The sequence below is a fragment of the Girardinichthys multiradiatus genome, chromosome 9 (genome assembly GCF_021462225.1).
Source record: "Girardinichthys multiradiatus isolate DD_20200921_A chromosome 9, DD_fGirMul_XY1, whole genome shotgun sequence".
Lineage (NCBI taxonomy): Eukaryota > Metazoa > Chordata > Actinopteri > Cyprinodontiformes > Goodeidae > Girardinichthys > Girardinichthys multiradiatus.
The window spans coordinates 21,190,782-21,212,489 of record NC_061802.1 but is presented as its reverse complement, the minus strand read 5'-3'; the positions used below and the strand labels follow the sequence as shown (position 1 = coordinate 21,212,489).

The window sequence follows — 21,708 nt, the reverse complement described above, 5'->3', positions numbered from 1 at the left end:
CTCTGACTGTAGAAATGGGCAGGTTTAGGTGAACAGCTAGATTTTTGTAGCTGCGTTCTCTTGTCTTTCCCATTTTAATGATCTTAAATTGATCTTTGTGTCACATGATATTTATACCCCAAGCAAAAAGAAGTCATGGGAGGAAATAAAACATTTCTTGAAAGCTTTAATCATCTTAAAAAATTAAAGTGTAATGAAAAAAAGAAAAAGGTTAAGTTACAAACAATTATTTGCATATGTAGGATTTAATTTTACCAATGAATAAATACACTTCCTTTCAAAGTAAATGTTTTCACAATTTTAAGTGCAAAAATTGGCTGCAGCAATAAAAGATTTACTCATTTTAAAGATTTTTACACATCTTTACCAAGCCATAATTGACTCACAAAATAAGTAATTTTTCAATGTATAGTGCTCAGTTTCTTCATCAAGATTAAATTCCCTCGAACAGTTGCTAGGTGGAACAAGGAACACAGACATCAGTCCTGTCAAGTAAAAGGGTGGATAGATGAACAGAACATTTATTTTTATCCCAAAGATGGATGTGGTCTGTTTCTTATTTATTGCTCTTTTACACATGGTTTTTATATTCAAAGTATGAGATTTTAATGGAGAAAGAAGTCTCACTAATCTAAAAGGTATAAATTGAGTTTTTTTAAGCACTCACAAAAAGCGAAAATCTTAGTCAAGTGCCAATGTGATTCATCTAATTACTTGACCCTGGGAATGAGGATGACAAAGTTGGGTTTTCATTCCATGAAAACTTCCTCCATGTTCCACTATTTTTTTTACCTTTTAGGGGTTGGCAGGTGCAATTCCCTGTATTTATGAGAAGAACAATAAGTGCGCTGCAATAGGAGTTTTATTATGTGTTCGAGGATTTTGCTGGTGCCTAAATCTACAGTATAAATATGAAATCACTGGATATCAGCACTAAATGTTTCCAGTGCCTTACACGTTTTCAGCCCCTCTTAAAGTTTTCCACATTTTACCACATTGAAAATGCATGCCTAACTCTATTTTATTGTTTTTTTTTTTATGTCAAACAACATTGCAAAGGAGTGACTAATTGGGACGTGGAAGGAAAATGATACATGGTGTGGTATGGGGTAAGAACGCTGTCAAAAACAATGTGTATGCAAAGAGGGAAATGGATGCATATTAGTCAATAGTTGTGCATAAGTAAAATCCAAAAGACGTATTGTATATTTTCTCTATAAGAATACAAAATAAAATATTACAGCTTCAAGAAATTACAAACACAAAGTTCAAGTTTACAGTTGTGGTTTATTCTTTATGAATACAACATGTTATAACCGTTTGTATTTCTTTTCTTTGAGAATACGAATCTACAGCACTCGTACATCACGTGACACCAAGTCACGTGATCTCAGGCTGGTTAGTGGAGCACAGAGTTAGGCCTTGGATGACGAAAAAGGGTAATGGGAGACAATTCAGTCTAAAAGGAATATTAGGAACAGAGGGGAGATAGGGGGGAAATCAAGAGTATTATCAATAAAGCATTGTTCTTATTTTTATGAAATACAAAACTAAAACATAGAATATAGTGGGTGGTGTTATACAATGATGTACAGTAGGTGGCGGTATGTACCTCTGAGTTTGTTGCGAACCGCCAGCAGATGAAGAAGAATCAGCAGGACTGGCGCTGAGATGACGGACCAAGAAAGTACGGTACAAAGCCAGGTAAAACATTACATTAAAATTGTTTCGGAACATTGGTAGTTTTATTTTTTAAATCATATAACAATCTAGTAGATAGACAATGTACAGCTTTACTTTGTAAGTTTATTACCGCTGACTGAATACACTTGTACACACAGTATGAAACGGGTGTTTTTCCTGCTATTTAGTTGGAAACTGCTACTTGGGTCTTCTTGAATTTTTAAATAAATAAGCTATCATCCACATGTTTTTTTCAACGACATACCGCTTTACAAATAAATGTACAATTTTTATCACAGTTATATGTATCTTAATGTCGCTAATATATGCTAATGTCAAAAATATATAGGATAAGTAACCTTTTTAATGTAGCTTTTTTAACCTCGTAACTGTATTGGCTTCTTTGTTAGGTCCAGTTAGCGGATATTCTAAACAGGAGGTTAAGTTCTCCAGGGACGGTCAGGCCAGTTAGACAGGAAAATGCAAGACAGTCTGTTGAGGGACAGACAACCCAAATGGGGACAGCTTCACAGTCAGGACAACTAATAAGATGTCCTCAGGGTAGTGGCTCTGGACAGTCAGTGCATCAAGAAATGGCTAGGTATGTTTCACCTTAGCCACAGTCTTGTTTATCAAGTGTATATCTTATGATCTTTCATTTCTCTATCATTCTGGTCATTTGATACCATATTAATTTCTGTTATCATCGAAATACATTTTAGGTCTTTTCCTGGACTTTTTCGCAGAGAGGCAAAAGGCAAAAGACGTTTCGCACCCGATGCACGACTACAAAAAGGTTTTCTGGTTAACTTTTTCTTACTTGATAGACAGCGTTCAAAAACACCCAAAGGAGATGAAGAGCTCCAGCTCATACTGGCTGGTCTTGGGAAAAGGTCTCTCACAGTAAACGAAAGCTTCAGACATTCTGAGGTATTTCTTTTTAAGGTTTGTTAATTTGGGTTTAATAGCTATTAAGGTGGTGTATTGTATAAATAAATTGGATATTTAAAATTAATGACAAATTTTACCCTCAGATTCAAGAATAACAGATGTATGAAAAATATGTTTTTATTTTACTGTATTTACAACCTTCAGTAACTATATCTAAAATGTTTTGTTCAAGCTGACAGATTCTCTGCTCAATGCATTTCCACGGCTTAGCAGTATTAATGGTGGCTGGCTGTTACACAATTCTACAGGTATGGGTGGATTTTATGTTATTTTTTATGTTCTTTTAAGAAACCACATGTGTAAATTCAGTGTTATGCAACTAGTTTCACCAGGTGAAGTGGCATAGACTCGAGTAATAAATATTTACAATTGTCTCCTTTTACATTTGTAGGTGGAGGTGGGCAGCGAAAATTAGTTGTCATTCCTCCCGATTCTGATGGATATAGTGGGCAGCAGCTAAAAGCAGTGAGTGGAAATGGAAAATGTACACTGTACATAGCACCTTTACAGGAGGAAATTGATACCACTCCCTTTCCACCAGAAGCAAAAGAATTTGAAAACATGCCCAAAGCCCCATGCACCACCTGCAAGAAGATGGTTCCACTTCAAGCGCTTCCATTTCACATTAAGAGCTGCATAGATGAGAGTATTGATCTGGACAGTTCCCCGGAGAGTGTATGTCAGTTATTGGCTGTCAGTATGTGAACATTTGCTGTAATTTAACAGTTATTTGGTATTGTGTGATTTAGGAAAGCTGCAACCCAGACCACATGCCTCCATTAAGCACAGAATCTCAGACAAAGATGGTGAGAAATGCATCTTTCTTGTTGTTGTTTGCTTTGATTAATCATGTAAGCTTATGTGTTATACATTCTATATTACTATTTTAGACTGCTGAGTGTCCAGTCTGCAGAGATGTATTCGACATCGATACAATTGAAACACATGCATCTGACTGGAATATGGTGCTTGAATTTGAAATGAACTTTTATTTTCAATAGCATTTTAATTTGTGCTGTGCTTATTACATATATATTCTATTTTTTTCCTGTAGCTCTTCAGACAAAGAAGGCAATGTTGGCATTTCAAGTGCACAAATCCATTCTTTTCAAAGGTAAAAAAAAAAAAAAAAACTCCCAATGACACTCAGATCACAGTTAGTAAGTGTAGGTCCTAGTGAGCTCATAGTTAGATGAGAAAACCTGACTCTGCTCTAGGTCATCCCAAAGGTGTTCTATAAGGTTCAGGCCAGGACTCTGTTCAAGGCCGGTCATGTTTTTCTACACTGAACTTGATATACCTGCAGTCATGGAAGTGATACATGACTGAATCCATTTATTTGTTGGTGTGCCCCAACACTTCTTGTAAAATAGCATATTAGACCAGCTTTCATAACGCGTGACTTTGCCCTATTTGATCAAAGTATTATCATGAGTTTTGTTATATATGTTTTAATTTATCACATACCTATCCTTATGTATTATGTCAAAACATTACAGCTCAGATGAAATCTTGAACTGGATCAGTTGCCAAGTGGATGAAAGCAGCACCTTTTCCCTCGGCCTTTCAAGAATTAACCTCTTTAGTCGGGGAATGCAACAGTGGCAACGCCAAAAGAAATCTTCCAAATTGCAGATTGAAGGTTTCTTTTTTTGGAGAATCTGGCATTGATACAGGCGCTCTAAGTAAAGAGTTTCTAACAGGTACTATTGCAACATCTCTCTACGTTTCAAAGAGTTAAAAGTCTCCAGAGTGTGTGTGTGTGTATATCTGTTTTCCTGTTCAGAAATGATTGCTGAGATCGAAAAGAAACTATTTGTGGGCAGTCCTGACAAGAAAGGCAAAAATCCTCTACTGTCTGAACAGCCTGGATAACAGTTATTTCAGGTACGTTGTGTTATCACGTTTGTTTTGTGTAAATACATTTGTATACTCTAGTTAAATCCAATAAACTGTTTTTATTCTCTTGATATTTAGGACTGCAGGAGAAGTAATGGAAGTTAGTATTGCACAAAGTGGACCGCTCCCAAACTTCATGCGTGAATGGTGCTACAGATACCTGTGCTCTGGTGATTCAGACAGCATACAGGTGTCAAGTAATGATGTCACAGACTCAGAGCTGTTGCACCTTATTACAGAGGTAACAATGATAACATTTTGAAAGCTGACCAAATACTGTACCATGTCTTTTGTTTGTTCCAACTTCATTGGAATTGGGGTTGCATTTTAAAACTTTGTTGAAGTGATAACAGTTAATTACTTATGTATATGCATGGCCTCTTTGTACACTGTGTACAATATTAGGCAAATGAGTATTTTGACCATATTTAGGCATATTTCTTACCTCTAAGCTCGATCAACTTGAATGCTTAATGTATTTTTAGCATAACAGGTGATATGTAGCTGATAAAAATTGTACATTTATTTGTAAAGCGGTATGTCGTTGAAAAAAACATGTGGATGATAGCTTATTTATTTAAAAATTCAAGAAGACCCAAGTAGCAGTTTCCAACTAAATAGCAGGAAAAACACCCGTTTCATACTGTGTGTACAAGTGTATTCAGTCAGCGGTAATAAACTTACAAAGTAAAGCTGTACATTGTCTATCTACTAGATTGTTATATGATTTAAAAAATAAAACTACCAATGTTCCGAAACAATTTTAATGTAATGTTTTACCTGGCTTTGTGCCGTACTTTCTTGGTCCGTCATCTCAGCGCCAGTCCTGCTGCTTCTTCTTCTTCTGCTGGCGGTTCGCAACAAACTCAGAGGTACATACCGCCACCTACTGTACATCATTGTATAACTCCACCCACTATTCTATGTTTTAGTTTTGTATTTCATAAAAATAAGAACAATGCTTTATTGATAATACTCTTGATTTCCCCCCTATCTCCCCTCTGTTCCTAATATTCCTTTTAGACTGAATTATCTCCCATTACCCTTTTTCGTCATCCAAGGCCTAACTCTGTGCTCCACTAACCAGCCTGAGATCACGTGACACGAGTGCTGTAGATTCGTATTCTCAAAGAAAAGAAATCGTATTCACAAACGGTTATAGCATGTTGTATTCATAAAGAATAAACCACAACTGTAAACTTGAACTTCGTGTTTGTAATTTCTTGAAGCTGTAACATTTTATTTTGTATTCTTATAGAGAAAATATACAATACGTCTTTTGGATTTTACTTCTGCACAACTATTGACTAATATGCACCCATTTCCCTCTTTGGATACACATTGTTTTTGACAGCGTGCTTACCCCATACCCCATGTGTGTTTTTCCTTTCTCTTCACAACTCTACACTCCTTTTTATTGGTGTATCATTCAAAATTCCAATAAAAAACATTGAAGTTTGAAATTTCAACCAGACAAACTGTGAAATAGTTCAAGTGGAATGATAACTTGGGCAAGGTATTGTATTTTTACCTTTAACTTTCTACAGTACTAAAGCTTTTTTCATACATGAACTGTGGACATCACCACTTAACAACAGGAGACTATCTCCAGGTTTTTTGTTGCCACTGGAAACGTTACAGGTTGATGCACACTCGACTGATGAAATTGCTGCATTTTTCTCAGTGGTGGACTTATCTGACATAGTGACTACTTTGTATCAGTCCCTTCACTGGGCGTATCTAAGAAATGAACAAAGTACAATGCAACATACAGTACAAATGAGCAGATAGGGATAATAAATTATAGCCTTACCAAATGCTTTTCCTCTGATATTTAAAAATAAATTGAAATTCACTTTGCTTTTGCATAATCACAGTATCCTTGTAAAATTAGATTAACCTATGCTGGCATATTATGTTTTTTTAATTAAAGTGTCACAATTTCTTATTGTGGATACTGGATCATGTATACTCAGTGTGATGGATTACAAGGCTGCATTCATGATATGTTTGACATTTAATCACGGTCAAGCGCAGCCTTGGGTTGATTTGATTAGACTGAAGACTTTACACATCACACTGAGTTTAGTCAAACCCCAAATATTTTAGTCAGCAAGATTTCAGTTCTGCTGGGCCAGAATATTCTTCCTCTGTTTGCTGTAATTCAGTCTATTATCTCTATTTCTGAGAGACAGGAGCCACAAATCCAGCTCAACTGCAATCGAAGAAGTCCTTAAGAATATAAACTGCCCTTCAGTTCAAACACCAAGCATGTGCTCTACCTTAAGTACACCAGATTTGAGCAAATGCTTCATCATCAATCAGATATTTGCAACTACTATATGCATTTAATACCGTGAAACCTCTTTTTCAAGATGTTGCATTATTTAATATCTAAGAGAGGGTTCCAGGTCATTTCTTCAGGTCTCCATTTTTGATTAAGCGTGTATCACCTTGTTTTGCACCCTATTGGGAGAGGAACTTGGGATGTGCTTCACCAGAGATGCTCGTCATCAGCCTCTTTGTTTTTGCTCTTTTCTTCACAGCTGCTATGGCAAACACCTGTCCACAACATTTACGTTGAGCACCATTTACTGAGGCATTTTTAACATGTCTCATGCCTTATTAAGAATAATTTGCTGACAATCACTGTACAAAGTCTCCATGTCCTTTATGAATTATTTTCCAGATCATTAAGTATAAAATATTAAGATCAAAATTATCAAATTTTTAGATTTTCATCTTGATAACTCATGCGTTGCTCCTGCAGTCTGTTTATTGAAGTCAGCCCTGCTGCATATATGATGAAAATGAGGAGCTCAAGGGTAATTAGCATCCCTTTCTTTATGACCACTTTCCTATTGCCATGGTAATTGTTCTTATGAAGTCTTTCCGTATTCTGGAACATCAGAAAAATATTCCTCGTCATAAGACCTCTTTACTGGATTTTGGGAAGATGTTCTTTAAATATAATCTGTTAACCCTAACCTTAACCCGTGATGTATTCTAGTGAAGTTAACCGATTTTCTTGTTACTTTCTAAACACATACTGTATATATCTAATTATATTGTCTAAAAATATACATCTTGATTTGTTGATCTGATCACCGAAATTTTCTAATGGATTTCATTTGTTCTAGGCCAAGGAAGGTCTACTTTTCTAATTTCCCTTTGACAACATCATGTGGTTTCCTAGCAACAGCTACTAAACTGATGGAAAAATAACAGGAAGATACCAACATTCAGTGTCTCTAAAACGTAAACAGATGTTTGGGCCAGGCTTTAACCTCCTAATAATCCATGATAGAATGTGATATGAGCCAATAAAGATAAACTTTAGGTTTTGGGCCACAATACTATAAAAAATAAGCATCACCAAAACAATCACCATGCCTACAGCAAAACATAGTAGTGGCAGCATCATGCTCCGGGGTTAAATTTAATTAGATTTATTTGTTTTTATGGTCTTGGTGGATGTAATTTTGGGCAGTTACCAGTCAGTTTTGACAAAACCATTCAAGTGTCTGCTATGAAACAAAAGATGAAGGCATTGCTTTTTCCCTATCTAAGCAGATTTGAAACATAGGTCCAAATCAGCAACATAATGTCTTTTCATGATTTGAAATTGCCAGGCAAGGGTCCAGAGTTAAACATAATTCACCAGCTTTTCAAAGAACAAAAACACAGAAGGACTTGCAATACAGAATACATAATCATGACTCAGTGACTCAGTAAATCTTTTTTAAATGATCAGATTTGATTTTAATCTGTTAACATAACACACAAACAATTAAAATGCATGAAACTGTATATCAACAACAAACTGGATACAGTCACAGATTTGATGATTAATCCTCCACAATGACATACATAGCGTTATGGGATTATTTTTTTTTTAACACTACTAGTACTAATCTATCATGGCTGGCTTTTTACTGTAGAGTAGGGTCTAAAGCCTCTTTTCTATTCACGGTTCCAGCACCGCACAGCTCCACTACGCTCTACCTTGTTCTTCTCGGCACGAAACCTGTTGCGTTTCCATTGAAGGCTGGCGGTGTTGCTTGAAGCCCCGCCTCCAGCCATCAGCATTGTGTGCTGTGCAAAGTAAAATAAACACTATGTTGTGCATCGTGTTCTCCTAAAACAGTGAGGTTTTGGAGTCCAGGAACACTGGTGGGACGATGGCCATAAAAGGCATCCATGATTTTGAACCACTTTTGGTTTGACCTGCTCCAGCTATTGTGGTCCTTAATATTTTTGTAGTTGCTCTTGAGTTTGTTTTTTCTTTAGCTTTTCCAGGCACTGCGGTGTGCTGTAAAATCCATAGCTTGTCATTCTCTCCACTACCTTGGCTTACTTTTTCTCATTCCACTGACATATGGCTGACCATGCTAATGGCCAAATTGTGAACAGCTGTTCACATAACATTTCAGTCCTGATGAGACCTGATGAAGAGCAGGTACCAAGCCAGAACTGGGCCAGAACAGCCAATAATGGGCTGAGTGGAGTGGACTCGGCCAAAGTAGAGCCAATGGAAAGGGGGCATAACATACAAGAAAAATACATATACAGAGAAAATAGTCTGTCACAGTTTTGGATGAACCTTCACAACCATAAGTCCATCCTATTTATGAAAATGTACAAATGTGTCCCAAATACATTCCCAACTGCATTAAAGGGATAGTTTAGTTTTTCTGATGTGGGGTTTTGTTAAAAAGTTGTCCCATTAGTTCCCAAATCCTGAACAATACCTTCAACTGTTCACAACATTTCAACAATTTAAAATAAAAGGAACTATTCCTTTAATGTGCTGAGAAGAGACAGGCTTCACTCAAGGGAACCGAAGCAGGCATTTAAAAAATACATTCATGGTTCATCATGTCTTGAAAATTAATTATCTGTTTAAATCATGTAACAAAGGGTGTTAAGGTATTAGATATGTGATACAAGAGTTACTGGCCGCTTCTTTTAGCGTAACAACATGTGATTATTTACATTTGGCAGAAATGTGTTCCCTCTTTTACACAATTCTTCACAGATGACATTTTCCTGACATACTCTTCTAATTGTTGTTGCTAATTACAGATGATGGAGGCACTGGCTAAGAACAAGCTCATTCTCCTAAACAACAAGCTTTTACTGCAACGATTCCTCCCCTTTCACATAACCTTGAAGATTTTTCTTTAACATGAAAAACTGGTCTCCTCTTTCACTTTTCCTTCCCCATCTGCTGTCATGTCGGCCTCAGCGACAGCGGCTCCGTTGCTGAGCGGTGCGTCACTCAAGGTGCTGCGGAGTGTCACGCGGGTCACACTCAGAGAGTGTTTTCTGGGACTGATGTGATGTGGCCGATGGCACATGACTTCTTTGAACATTTCTCTAAAGCGTGTGGACAGGAGGTTGTAAAGGATCGGGTTGACTGCTGAGCTGAGGTAGAAAAACACACCGGAGATGATGTGTACGTACTCAAAGATTTTATGATGGCTATCAGTCCATTCACTGATAAAACTCCACATGAGGCGATCCATGTGAAATGGGGCCCAGCAGATCCCAAAAACCACCACTAAAACAACTGAAAGAACGGAAAAAGAAAGAGGATTAGGAATGTGTGGGGGAGGATCTCAGAAATTAGTCAGTGTTTAATGGTGGCAACATATTTTGCCACAACTAAAAAGCCCCTCTGAGGACTGTGCTTCCATGATGCAACATCTCATAATTTATCCTGGACCCTCAGATTTATTTTAATCCTGCACATCAGAGTAAAAGACGTCTAAAAACAGAAACCGCACAAATGTGTACGTTATCTCTCCTGTTAAGGCCCCAGAGCTCCTCCTCAGGCCCTCCTGTGGTTTTAGAGAAGCTCTTAAACAAGAGCTCAGCAGAAGGATTAAATTGCATTAGGACAGGAAAGCACTAAACTGCACTGAAAATAGTAGCTTTTCATAATAAAAACTGCTCCTTGTCAAAATACAAAACAGTAGTTTTAAAATAGTGAAAATACCATAGCAATAACCTAACTTTCCATATAAAGAACTTTGCACTCTAAGGTACTATTTTGCCAAGGTCAGACAGAAAAGCATAGAAATTGAAACGTTAAAAACTGCAGAGGTATAGGCCCAAGTGCAAAATGCTAAAACATATTGATGTTTTATGTTGTTATACACACAAGATCCTGACATAGTTACTAAATCAGTTTTTCAATCAGTTTTTAATGCATCCAATGAGGCCAATGTGGGTATTTATGAAAATACTGTTTCTTGTCTCTTAAAAGACCCTGGGTGCTAAACCAAAGCCATTTCAGGCTCTTTAGTGAGCATGGTTCCATGTTAATCATTAATGCTGCAAATTAAGTGTATATGAATTTTGTTTATTTTACCTCAAAACAATACAGTTAAGCCTGAAATTATTCTTACCTCTCAGAAACAAACTACAAAGTTTGTTTTAGAGAGGGAACGAGAAAAGCATTCCTGAAAAGATAATAAAACAAAGCACAAGAAGTATTCATTTTGAAAAAAGTATAATTCCTCTGTTTATTTATATTTTTTACTAACAAAAGGCATGCTGAAAATGAGCTCAATAATGAGCTCAATAATGAGCAATTTCTCTTTGGTGATGCGCTCCGAGGCATCATTACCATCACCCTAATGTTTAGCCATCTCCACAGATTCTCTATCAGCTTCAAGTCAGGACTCTGGCAGGGCCATGTTAATATTACTTCCAGTCGTAAGAAAAATGTTGGTAAACTTGCCAGCATGTTTGATCAAATCGGGCATTGTAGTGAATAATTACCCTAGCAATTTTAAACCTTAATCAAATTTGAACCCAAAACTCCCAGGTCCATAAATATTTCCGGGCCTAACTGTAAGAAGCTAAAGTCAGATCATAATGTTAACTGTAATAATTTTCTCTTTGTGTTAAAACAAGTGTAAATTTGTATTTTGGCTCCTATTAGAAATAATTAATGACCACTATAACGAATGAAGACAGTATGTACAGGTCCTTCTCAAAATATTAGCATGTTGTGATAAAGTTCATTATTTTCCATAATGTCATGATGAAAATTTAACATTCATATATTTTAGATTCATTGCACACTAACTGAAATATTTCAGGTCTTTTATTGTCTTAATACGGATGATTTTGGCATACAGCTCATGAAAACCCAAAATTCCTATCTCACAAAATTAACATATTTCATCCGACCAATAAAAGAAAAGTGTTTTTAATACAAAAAACGTCAACCTTCAAATAATCATGTACAGTTATGCACTCAATACTTGGTCGGGAATCCTTTTGCAGAAATGACTGCTTCAATGCGGCGTGGCATGGAGGCAATCAGCCTGTGGCACTGCTGAGGTCTTATGGAGGACCAGGATGCTTCGATAGCGGCCTTTAGCTCATCCAGAGTGTTGGGTCTTGAGTCTCTCAACGTTCTCTTCACAATATCCCACAGATTCTCTATGGGGTTCAGGTCAGGAGAGTTGGCAGGCCAATTGAGCACAGTGATACCATGGTCAGTAAACCATTTACCAGTGGTTTTGGCACTGTGAGCAGGAGCCAGGTCGTGCTGAAAAATGAAATCTTCATCTCCATAAAGCTTTTCAGCAGATGGAAGCATGAAGTGCTCCAAAATCTCCTGATAGCTAGCTGCATTGACCCTGCCCTTGATAAAACACAGTGGACCAACACCAGCAGCTGACACGGCACCCCAGACCATCACTGACTGTGGGTACTTGACACTGGACTTCTGGCATTTTGGCATTTCCTTCTCCCCAGTCTTCCTCCAGACTCTGGCACCTTGATTTCCGAATGACATGCAGAATTTGCTTTCATCCGAAAAAAGCACTTTGGACCACTGAGCAACAGTCCAGTGCTGCTTCTCTGTAGCCCAGGTCTGGCGCTTCTGCCGCTGTTTCTGGTTCAAAAGTGGCTTGACCTGGGGAATGCAGCACCTGTAGCCCATTTCCTGCACACGCCTGTGCACTGTGGCTCTGGATGTTTCTACTCCAAACTCAGTCCACTGCTTCCGCTGGTCCCCCAAGGTCTGGAATCGGCCCTTCTCCACAATCTTCCTCAGGGTCTGGTCACCTCTTCTCGTTGTGCAGCGTTTTCTGCCACACTTTTTCCTTCCCACAGACTTCCCACTGAGGTGCCTTGATACAGCACTCTGGGAACAGCCTATTTGTTCAGAAATTTCTTTCTGTGTCTTACCCTCTTGCTTGAGGGTGTCAATAGTGGCCTTCTGGACAGCAGTCAGGTCGGCAGTCTTACCCATGATTGGGGTTTTGAGTGATGAACCAGGCTGGGAGTTTTAAAGGCCTCAGGAATCTTTTGCAGGTGTTTAGAGTTAACTCGTTGATTCAGATGATTAGGTTCATAGCTCGTTTAGAGACCCTTTTAATGATATGCTAATTTTGTGAGATAGGAATTTTGGGTTTTCATGAGCTGTATGCCAAAATCATCCGTATTAAGACAATAAAAGACCTGAAATATTTCAGTTAGTGTGCAATGACTCTAAAATATATGAATGTTAAATTTTCATCATGACATTATGGAAAATAATGAACTTTTTCACAATATGCTAATATTTTGAGAAGGACCTGTATTACCTTCTGCATTCTAATTTTAAAAGCAGAAATTATAAGTGGCTTAAATTGTTTTTGGCAGTATTCCAAAAACAATGAAAGATCGAAAATCAGCCACAAAGTTCTTGTAATTCATTTTACAGAACACTAACTTACACAACATTTTTGTGACCTGTCGTCGCCGTGCCTTCTGTTGCTGAGTGCGAATGTTACAGAAGCTGTCGTTTCCAAAGCCAGACTTAGCTTCCAGTGCCTGTCGCATCTTTTCACGCTTCAACTGCAGCCCGATGAGCATGTAGAGAACACTGATCGTGATCATGGGCAGAATGAAAAACACAAAGGTTGTCAGCTGGATGGTCAGGTTGTATATCCAACGTGGTTTCACTAACGTACAGATTGCTGAGTCAGGAATCTCCAGGTTTATGTTGCCAGCAGGACCAACAGAGTGAATCTGAAGGGTGATGATCCCATGCAAACTTGTGTTAGGCACAGAGCACAGCACCGACACGCCCCACACCGTGAGGATGACACGCTTGGCGTGGGTTCGTGTCACAACATACTTTGCTCTGAGTGGGTGCACCACAGCAATGTAACGCTCAATGCTCAGTGCAGTCACATTGAGAATGGATGCCAAGCAGACCATCTCAAACAGGAAGGTTTTGAAGTAGCAGCCTCCCTTCCCCAGGAGAAACGGGTAGTTCTGCCACAGCTCGTACAGCTCCAGCGGCATGCCGAGCAGCAGCACCAGCAGGTCGGACACCGCCAGGCTGAACAAGTAGTAGTTGGTCGGCGTCCACATGACCTTGTTGCGTGCGATGACGGTACATGTCAGCACATTCCCTACAACGCCGATCAAGAAGATGAGCAGATAAACGAGGCAGACAGGCAGAAAAACAGATGATTGACGAGGGCCCAGATATTTTTCTAGATATCCTTCCTTTGTCAAACATGTGTCTTCTATATCAATTTGGCTGCCATTCATGCCAGAGGTCATATTGACACACTTCTGTCCCGGAGGACAAAGCCATTCTTCGTTCCCAGCCACTAGATCAAAAGAGCAGTTGTTATCTGACATCCTGAGGGTGTGATTTGACTCAGGATCTGGAAAATAGTAAAAGCAAACAGCATGACATTTGCAGCACTTCACAATAAAATTTAAAACAACTTGTCTGGCTATACAGGAACAACATTATAAATCACAAATGGCTTTGACAGATATGTGAATAATAGTGTACATTGGGAGATTAGATAGAAACTAAAATCAAATATCACAGGGCAGCAATTTTTTTCAAGACTATATTTTGGTCTATGTTTTACAGAACATTGCAAACAAATTCATACCCCTTAAACTTTGCAACATTTTTTCACGTTAAAACCACAAACCTCTGCATGCTGAAGCATGGAAGTGACGGCATCATACTGTGGGCAAGCTTTTCTGCGGCAGGGACAAGGAAGCTGGTCACAGTTGATGGGAAGATGAATGGAGCTAAATACAGGCCAATACTGGAAGATTGTCTCCAGCAAGACAAGAACCCTAACCATTCAACCAGGGCTACAATAATAGGGTTTAGGTCAAAATATATTCATGCAGTAGAATGGCCAGGTCAAAGTCCAGACCAATTAAAAATCTGTGGCAAGACATAAAAATTGGTATTAAAAGCTCAGCGTAAGCTATTGCAAAGAGGAAGGGGCAAAGATTTCACTCTGTAGAAATGCAAAGCTGACAGAGGCAAACCTCGGAAGATGAAGGTGGAAGTGGAAAGGGTAGTTCATTGACTAATGGAGCTGAATAACAATGCACACCACAGTTTTAGTATTTTATTTGTAAAAAAAACAAACAAGTTTTAAGGTTCATGACTAAAATGTGACAAAATCTGAGAAAATTAAATAAAATGCAATGGATATTTTTGCAAGACACTGTAGACATCTTTGGTTTTCAAGTAGTAAAGCCTAAAAAAAGTCAAACGTAATTTGTGAATGCTCTTAATGCTACTAAAGGAAATCGTAACGCTTGTAGAACCACAAACCTAAAATGAGAAATTGGACACAAACGGACTGAGTGATACAATAAACCGAGATACAACGGCCCCTAACAGATTTTAAAATATGTTTTGATTTTGTTAGAAAGCTTCCTTTAAACCAACAAAATCAGAAAATCTTTCTGTTTTCAAGTGCTAATTGTAAACTGTAAAAAACCTCAGTAAACAAAGCCCATTGTGACAAAAATTAGGAACACTGAGAAATTATTTAACTGCTCAGTTTGCTGTAGCTCTTTCCTCTACTGTGAACGTATTGCAAAACTAATGATTCATTAAAACTGAATGCATCACTTCGCATCACAGGTACTTTTGACAACACATTCATCACTGCAGTTATAAGAGGTTGATTTACATCTTTACATTCATCTCTTTTCATCAGGTTATTCTACAAACTTTATATTAAATCAGCCACCACTGCTGTCTCCTCTGATGGGTGAGTTCACTTCTGACAGTGAGTGATTTAATTAGTTTAAGAAGCCACCTGGTTCAGAAATGTTCCTAATTGTTTACGTTTCAGTGAGCTCATTTGCATGGAAAGTTGATGGGAGCCATTGATTTGTTGATGTCAGTCACTGTGATGCAATAAACATAGCCATAAAAACCTGTTTGGATCTGGAAGATGAGACTGAAATCAGATTTTTTCCTGAAAAATACTATTTTCAAACCTGCTTTCAAAATAATCTACAATATTTTAAAGCATGTGGAATTGAACAGGACCCCGTTTTTCCTGCAAATTCAAGTAGTTTCTCCTGATTCAGATCTTTAATATTCAGTTTTATCTCACTTTGCATTAACTGCCAGTCATTTAACTGTATACAATGGCTTCAGCTGCTTCTGCCAACCTCTTCACAAGCCCTTTTGATTTTGTTCTGAGGTTCACTTTCATCCCTTGGATGCAAAACCCTTCTCCTTCCTGAACAGTATGATGACTGGACATTGCCATGCTCTTTATATGTGTATGTAAATAATTTTTTTAATAGATCAACGTGACACCTCCAGGAATCGAGAAATTGTACCCAAGGATGAACAATTTTGTTCCGGATATCTTGGCTGATTTCTATAGATTTTTCAATAAACATTTGCCACGATGTCACACAAGGAAGCAGTGTGCCTGAGGAGTCTCTTCCACAGGTGTGCCATCATTTGTAAACTACTGAAATGTTGTTGATGTTTCAGTAGTTTACAAAGACATGGTATCTTCATCTATTGTTTAAAGGCATAGTAACCTTAGTGTATGTAAATTTTTTAGTATACAAAAAGTTGTAAAACGTTCTTTCTTTTTTGGCTTTTACCAGATATAAATAATTTAGGTAATTCTAGCAGATTTATCGTTTAGCCTGATTTAATATCAGACAGTAAGAATAAAGACATAATGTATTCAGCTATAGGATGTATGTAAATATTTGGTTTTAACTGTATATAACACTGAATATCTAAACAACGGAAAAAGTAAAATGAAATTAGCTTCATTGTTCTTTTGGTCAATTAATGGTATTTTATTTTAGATCTGAAACACATGCAATGCCAAACATGTCTGTTTTATATCTCTTTGAACGGACAGCATTAACGGAAATATTTTACTGGTGGAAACGTCTGATGGGTTTGCAACATAAGCTCTTAGAGAGACTGACACTGATTTTGTGCTTGTTTCCATTACACATAGTAAGACTTTGAAGTTCAGTGTATTCATGACAATTCGGGTCCACCATCACCTGAACAATTGGCATATAAGATTATTTAATAAATGGACCTGCTGCTGCTCTGACTCCATTTCTATATATGGACTCATATTTCAATCTGTTTACTCCAGAAGTCAGCCGTGAGAAAGAGGAATGACGTCACAACCGAGCTGCCAATGTTTCAGTTACATCTAATCTTATGCTGAAACTGAACTAACCGACTAACTTAGCTGAACTGCTGATGAAAGATTTCCATTTCAGTCACTTTACAGTGCTATTAAGTTTAAATAATGTTATACATACATTTTTATTATTATTCCATACATCCACTTTTCACAGAAACACTGTCTGTGTAGCTGTTTATCATGAACAGTATTGTCTGTCCTTGTTCTCATTAAGAGAGGACATTTTCCCAGTGTACAGAGCTGTTGGACGTGTTTCGCTCCTGTGGTTAATGTAACTCCCATCATACAAAGTGGAGTGAGTTAAATTCAATTTAATTATATTCAGTTCAATTTAATTCAGTTCAGTTCAATTCAATTCAGTGTATTAATACAGTCGCAATTCACAACAGATGTACTCTAAGGGCATCCATCCACTCCCTTCAGATTTGGCCAAGCCATACAGTCAGATCCACACTAACACTCCAATTTCACTGTGATTATGCAGTCAAAGTCAGCTAATTATTTAGTGCCAGTCAGTAAAGGTTTATATAAGGAAGACCAGCTGAATGGACTGAGTGGACCTTGCAGCAATCCTTCATCCTGAGCAACCATTTGGCAACAGTAGAAGAAAACATCCAGCAGAACCAGGGTCAGAATTAGTGGCCATCTGGCATGGCCAGTTGGGAGTTGAGAAGACAGGACAAACACAGAAAAAAAACACAAAGAAGTACTAGTCCAGGGGTACCAGGAGATCAGATTTGAACATATTACATGGCATGGAGGAATAGAGTATTGGCCAAGTTTTAGTGTTTGAACATCACAAATTATTCAAATACTATGGTTCAAGCCTGAAGAAAGCTTCACATTGTTAATGCAATGAAGAGTGCTCTTGAGGACTCATCAGTGAGTGGTCTGAACCTTTAACTTTTAAATTACAGAGTGTAAAAAATATTGGATGAGTCACCATGTAAAACTGGTCATCCTTTGTAGGAAAACATCTTTTGTAAGATTAAAAGAGGTTTGGAATATTTCACATGAACAGTGAACAGATAAAACGTTTTTGGACACGTGTTTTTGACACTAACGAAATATTAAAATGAAAAACATCTGTAGTTCAAATTTTTGAATTGGTGCCATGCATCATATTTACTAAGTTGAAATGTTTGAAAGGGATAATGGGGTTTGACAGGAAATTCAAAGAAGATTTGCTGGAAAGTAATAGAAAAGTGTAACAATGATGTTTTCTTATATTTCCATGTGAGTTTGAGAATTTTTCATTCTAGATCATTATGTTAGCACACTGTATGCTTGTTGATGACGCCCACAGTATGGAACGAAAAGATGTTGGAGACTCACCAGTCTGCCACATCAGGTCACTGCAGTGTGCATATCGCCTGTATGACAATAAACTGCCTTCCACCCCCTGAGAAAACAGATTGCAGCCATTTGTACGACTTACGTCTTGCATGAGGATCTTACTGATGTCTTTGAGGTCCAGCAAACAGTTAATGATGTACATTATTTCTCAAGAGAATTAACAAAATCTCTTAAGGGTTTTATGACATTAGCTTTTATTCAGATTAAGAGCACATACCATTCTGATTAGGTTTGTTACAAACCTGTGTCCATATAAATTGGATTAATATTATGTATCAAATGGCGATTTCACCATCTATAGTCAACATTTACATGGAGTTCTGAGAAAACGTTTTTACCCTTAACAGATTACTCATGTTTTTGCTTATTTGTTGCACATACATAGTTCATATCGCCAAACTAATTTTAAAATCAGACAAAGACAACCCGAGAAAATACAAAATGCAGTTTTCAAATGATGACTTCATTTATGAAGGGAAACAAAATTATACAAATCAGCCTGCCACTATGTGAATAAGGAGGAATGATGGTCCACTATTATTTACATCTTGATTTTAATTCATCCATATTAGAAGGTTTTTCTAGCATGACCACCTTATTCAAGGTGATGCCACAGCATTCTAATCAGATTTCCATCCAGACTTTGACTAATCCACTGCAAAGCCTTGTTTTTGTTTAATTTAGCCATTCAAAGGTAAACTTGGTGGTGTGCCTGATATCATTTCCCTGCTACATAATCCAAGGGTGCTTGATCTTAAGGTCACAAACTCATGGCTGGATTGTCTTTCAGGATTTTCTGATAGAGAACTAGATAATTCATGGTTCCATCCATTATGACATGTTGTCTACGTCCTGAAGCAGCAAAGCAGCCCCATATCATCACACTACCATGTTTTCCTATTGATATGATGTTCATATTCTGAAAAGCTGTGTTAGTTTTAGATCAAATTTAACATGATACACAGTTTCCCTTTGTTTTGTTAGTCCAGAATATTTTCCCAATAGTCTGATGTGTTTTTATCCTCTTTGAACTCTCCAATGGATAAAAGTTTGTATCTTTCTGAGACTGTTTAACCTAATTCCTGTTTTCAAACTGTTTCTATTTAAGTGATTTGATTATACTGGTCCGGCTAGTAAAATTGTTATCTAAGAAAATGTGGTTAATTGTACTTAATTCCTGATTTAAGAAGTAGATCTTAATATTTTTCACCGGGTTTCTTTGTAAAATGTTTTTAACCTTCATAAATGAAAGTATCATTTGAACTGCCTTTTGTTTTTACTCTGGTTATCTTTGTCTAATATTAAGATTTTATGGTGATCTAGAACATTAAAATATGACAATACAGGAGTTTTTGATTTACTAAAAACATTTAGTATATTAGGATTGCAATTGCCATCATGTCCCATAAGAGGATTAATATCTCAGTTGTACACTTTAAAGATGATAAGCTATTAAACATGCTGACTTGCCATATGCCATAAGTGTTTTCTGTTTTTCCAAGTTAATGATAATTTTTTCCCTCTGTAGGTCATCCTATCTGAAACAAGTCCAGGAAAGTTTGATCAGTAACCTAGAATGAGCTTTCCTTTGTTCTTTCTCTCACATGATGTAATTAATAATCAAAATCACCAGTCTAAATTATAAATGACTGTCTTGAAAGACATCAACTTATCATAAAGTATAAAATTAACTAGTTCCAACAAAGTTGCCCCAACAGTTTCAATTCTTTATGGTGTCAAATAGATTTAGAATATAAATCCAAACACGGAGTTTTCTCTTTGTCTGTAGTTTATTTAGGCACTCATTTGCACAAGAAGCAGTTCTGGTCCACTATAAGCAGACATCTACCTTTTTATTGAGTAATACTAATGTAGATATATATTTTTTCTTTTGTTATGTCCTGTTTTTTCACTGATATAAAGTAGGGCTCGTCTGACAGATTCACTGCTAATTATCAGGCTTTTTGTGCCTAGACACTTATCTTTAAAGCAGAGAAACTGCATAGGTTATAAATACAAAGATCCCTTTTTATATTAAGGTAACATTGCAATATAATAAAATGATAATCACCAACACCCAAATAAGATTAAAAGATGAAAATGTTGTGTTTTTATTTGTAATAATCCTGATTGCATACTATTTAGGATATTTTTGTAGGTTTTAATGGTTTAATATTGGCTTTAACATGATATCACATCATGTCATTGACTGTTAGACTTGACAGCAATTGTATTATAGCCTTAGTGTTGCAAACTATTTAATGTTTCAACCTATTATGGATAAATATATGGGAAAAGATAAAATGTCAAGTTGTCTTCATATGGACCCATGTAAATTCATTTTAACTTAACACACAACTTCACACAATGAATCAATAAAAAAAACATAATTTAAATACATCCAACCAGGACAGAATTTTGGCATAATTATTTTATCATATAGCAGAAATATAGTAAAAAATGTGATTTATAAATGTGGTGTTTGGATAGATATTTGATCAGTTATAATGTGATACACACCGGGGCCTATACATCAAATATCCATGAAGGACATAAAGTAATCCATCCCTGGACTCATAATGTGCATCTTTGCAGAAAATATAAATCTCCTTACCTGCAGTGAGTTGCTTTGTTGAGCTTTCTTGCTGTAAACAGAGAATAGAGGCTATAGTGTGGACAACGTGGTGTTATCTGAGTCCACTCTCCACCTAGTCTGTCGCTCTCTTCTCAAGCCTGACTGCAAACCATGCACATACATAAAACACACACACACAGTCTCTCTCTCTCTCTTCTCCATCAGCCTCCCTCACCTTCATGCTATCTCTCACACACAAACAAGTAAATTCAAGCCTACATGTTCAATTCTTTCTATACTTTCTCTGCAGCTTTAGGCGATTTGTTATAATTGGGAATTTGATATTTTGATCTGTGCTTCAGTCATGCCAAATGCTTTAGTTTGTATGCCAGTCTCAAAGTTTAGCATTTTACCAATCTATTCTGTCTGTGGCACCAAATGTGGTTTCATTACCTTGATGTGGGATTTGGACAGTGTTTTAGTTGCCTACTGGAGGAAGGAAACAGAGGAAGCTCCTACGGTGCAGCAGTCAGCGTTTTGCTCCTGCCGATGTGAGTACATCTTCTCTACAGAGGACAGGGGCTTGTTCCTATAACTCGAAACATGGTGTGCAGGCACAACTGTGCAAGCGACTCATAACAGCAAGGTGAAAGACCCCCTGAGTGGATCCGCCTGTCATTCAAAATCAGAATCAGCGGTTTCTTTGTCCTGCATGCACCTTTTATTTATTTATTTTTGGAATGAAATGACATTTCA

At 37.2% G+C, this 21,708-nt stretch overlaps 2 protein-coding genes across 8 annotated transcripts; one reads left to right on the top strand and one right to left on the bottom strand.

Annotated features, from left to right (window-relative positions):
- The first annotated feature begins 1,429 nt into the window (after positions 1–1,429).
- LOC124874269 lies at positions 1,430–5,712 on the top strand. Of its 6 annotated transcripts, none has more exons than XM_047375556.1 (13): positions 1,430–1,704; positions 2,100–2,284; positions 2,406–2,628; positions 2,807–2,882; positions 3,026–3,309; positions 3,384–3,440; positions 3,525–3,599; positions 3,689–3,748; positions 4,134–4,337; positions 4,421–4,521; positions 4,612–4,774; positions 5,352–5,405; positions 5,557–5,712. In XM_047375556.1, exons 1-9 carry the CDS (start codon positions 1,672–1,674, stop codon positions 4,140–4,142), a joined length of 1,002 nt encoding a protein of 333 aa, XP_047231512.1. In that variant the 5' UTR covers positions 1,430–1,671; the 3' UTR covers positions 4,143–4,337; positions 4,421–4,521; positions 4,612–4,774; positions 5,352–5,405; positions 5,557–5,712. The 6 variants fall into 6 exon arrangements, with proteins under 6 accessions (XP_047231512.1, XP_047231513.1, XP_047231514.1 ...); XM_047375557.1 differs by having other exon boundaries at positions 2,094–2,284; positions 2,406–2,613; XM_047375558.1 differs by having other exon boundaries at positions 2,094–2,284; positions 3,026–3,099.
- Positions 5,713–8,271: 2,559 nt separating this feature from the next.
- nmur1a (neuromedin U receptor 1a) lies at positions 8,272–21,096 on the bottom strand. 2 transcript variants are annotated; one of them, XM_047375413.1, is made up of 4 exons: positions 20,992–21,096; positions 18,357–18,423; positions 13,275–14,219; positions 8,272–10,105 (listed from the first exon to the last, which is right to left on the bottom strand). In XM_047375413.1, the coding sequence occupies exons 2-4, from the start codon at positions 18,367–18,369 to the stop codon at positions 9,717–9,719; spliced, it is 1,347 nt and encodes a 448-aa protein (XP_047231369.1). In that variant the 5' UTR covers positions 18,370–18,423; positions 20,992–21,096; the 3' UTR covers positions 8,272–9,716. The 2 variants fall into 2 exon arrangements, with proteins under 2 accessions (XP_047231369.1, XP_047231370.1); XM_047375414.1 differs by lacking the exon at positions 18,357–18,423.
- Positions 21,097–21,708: the final 612 nt, after the last annotated feature.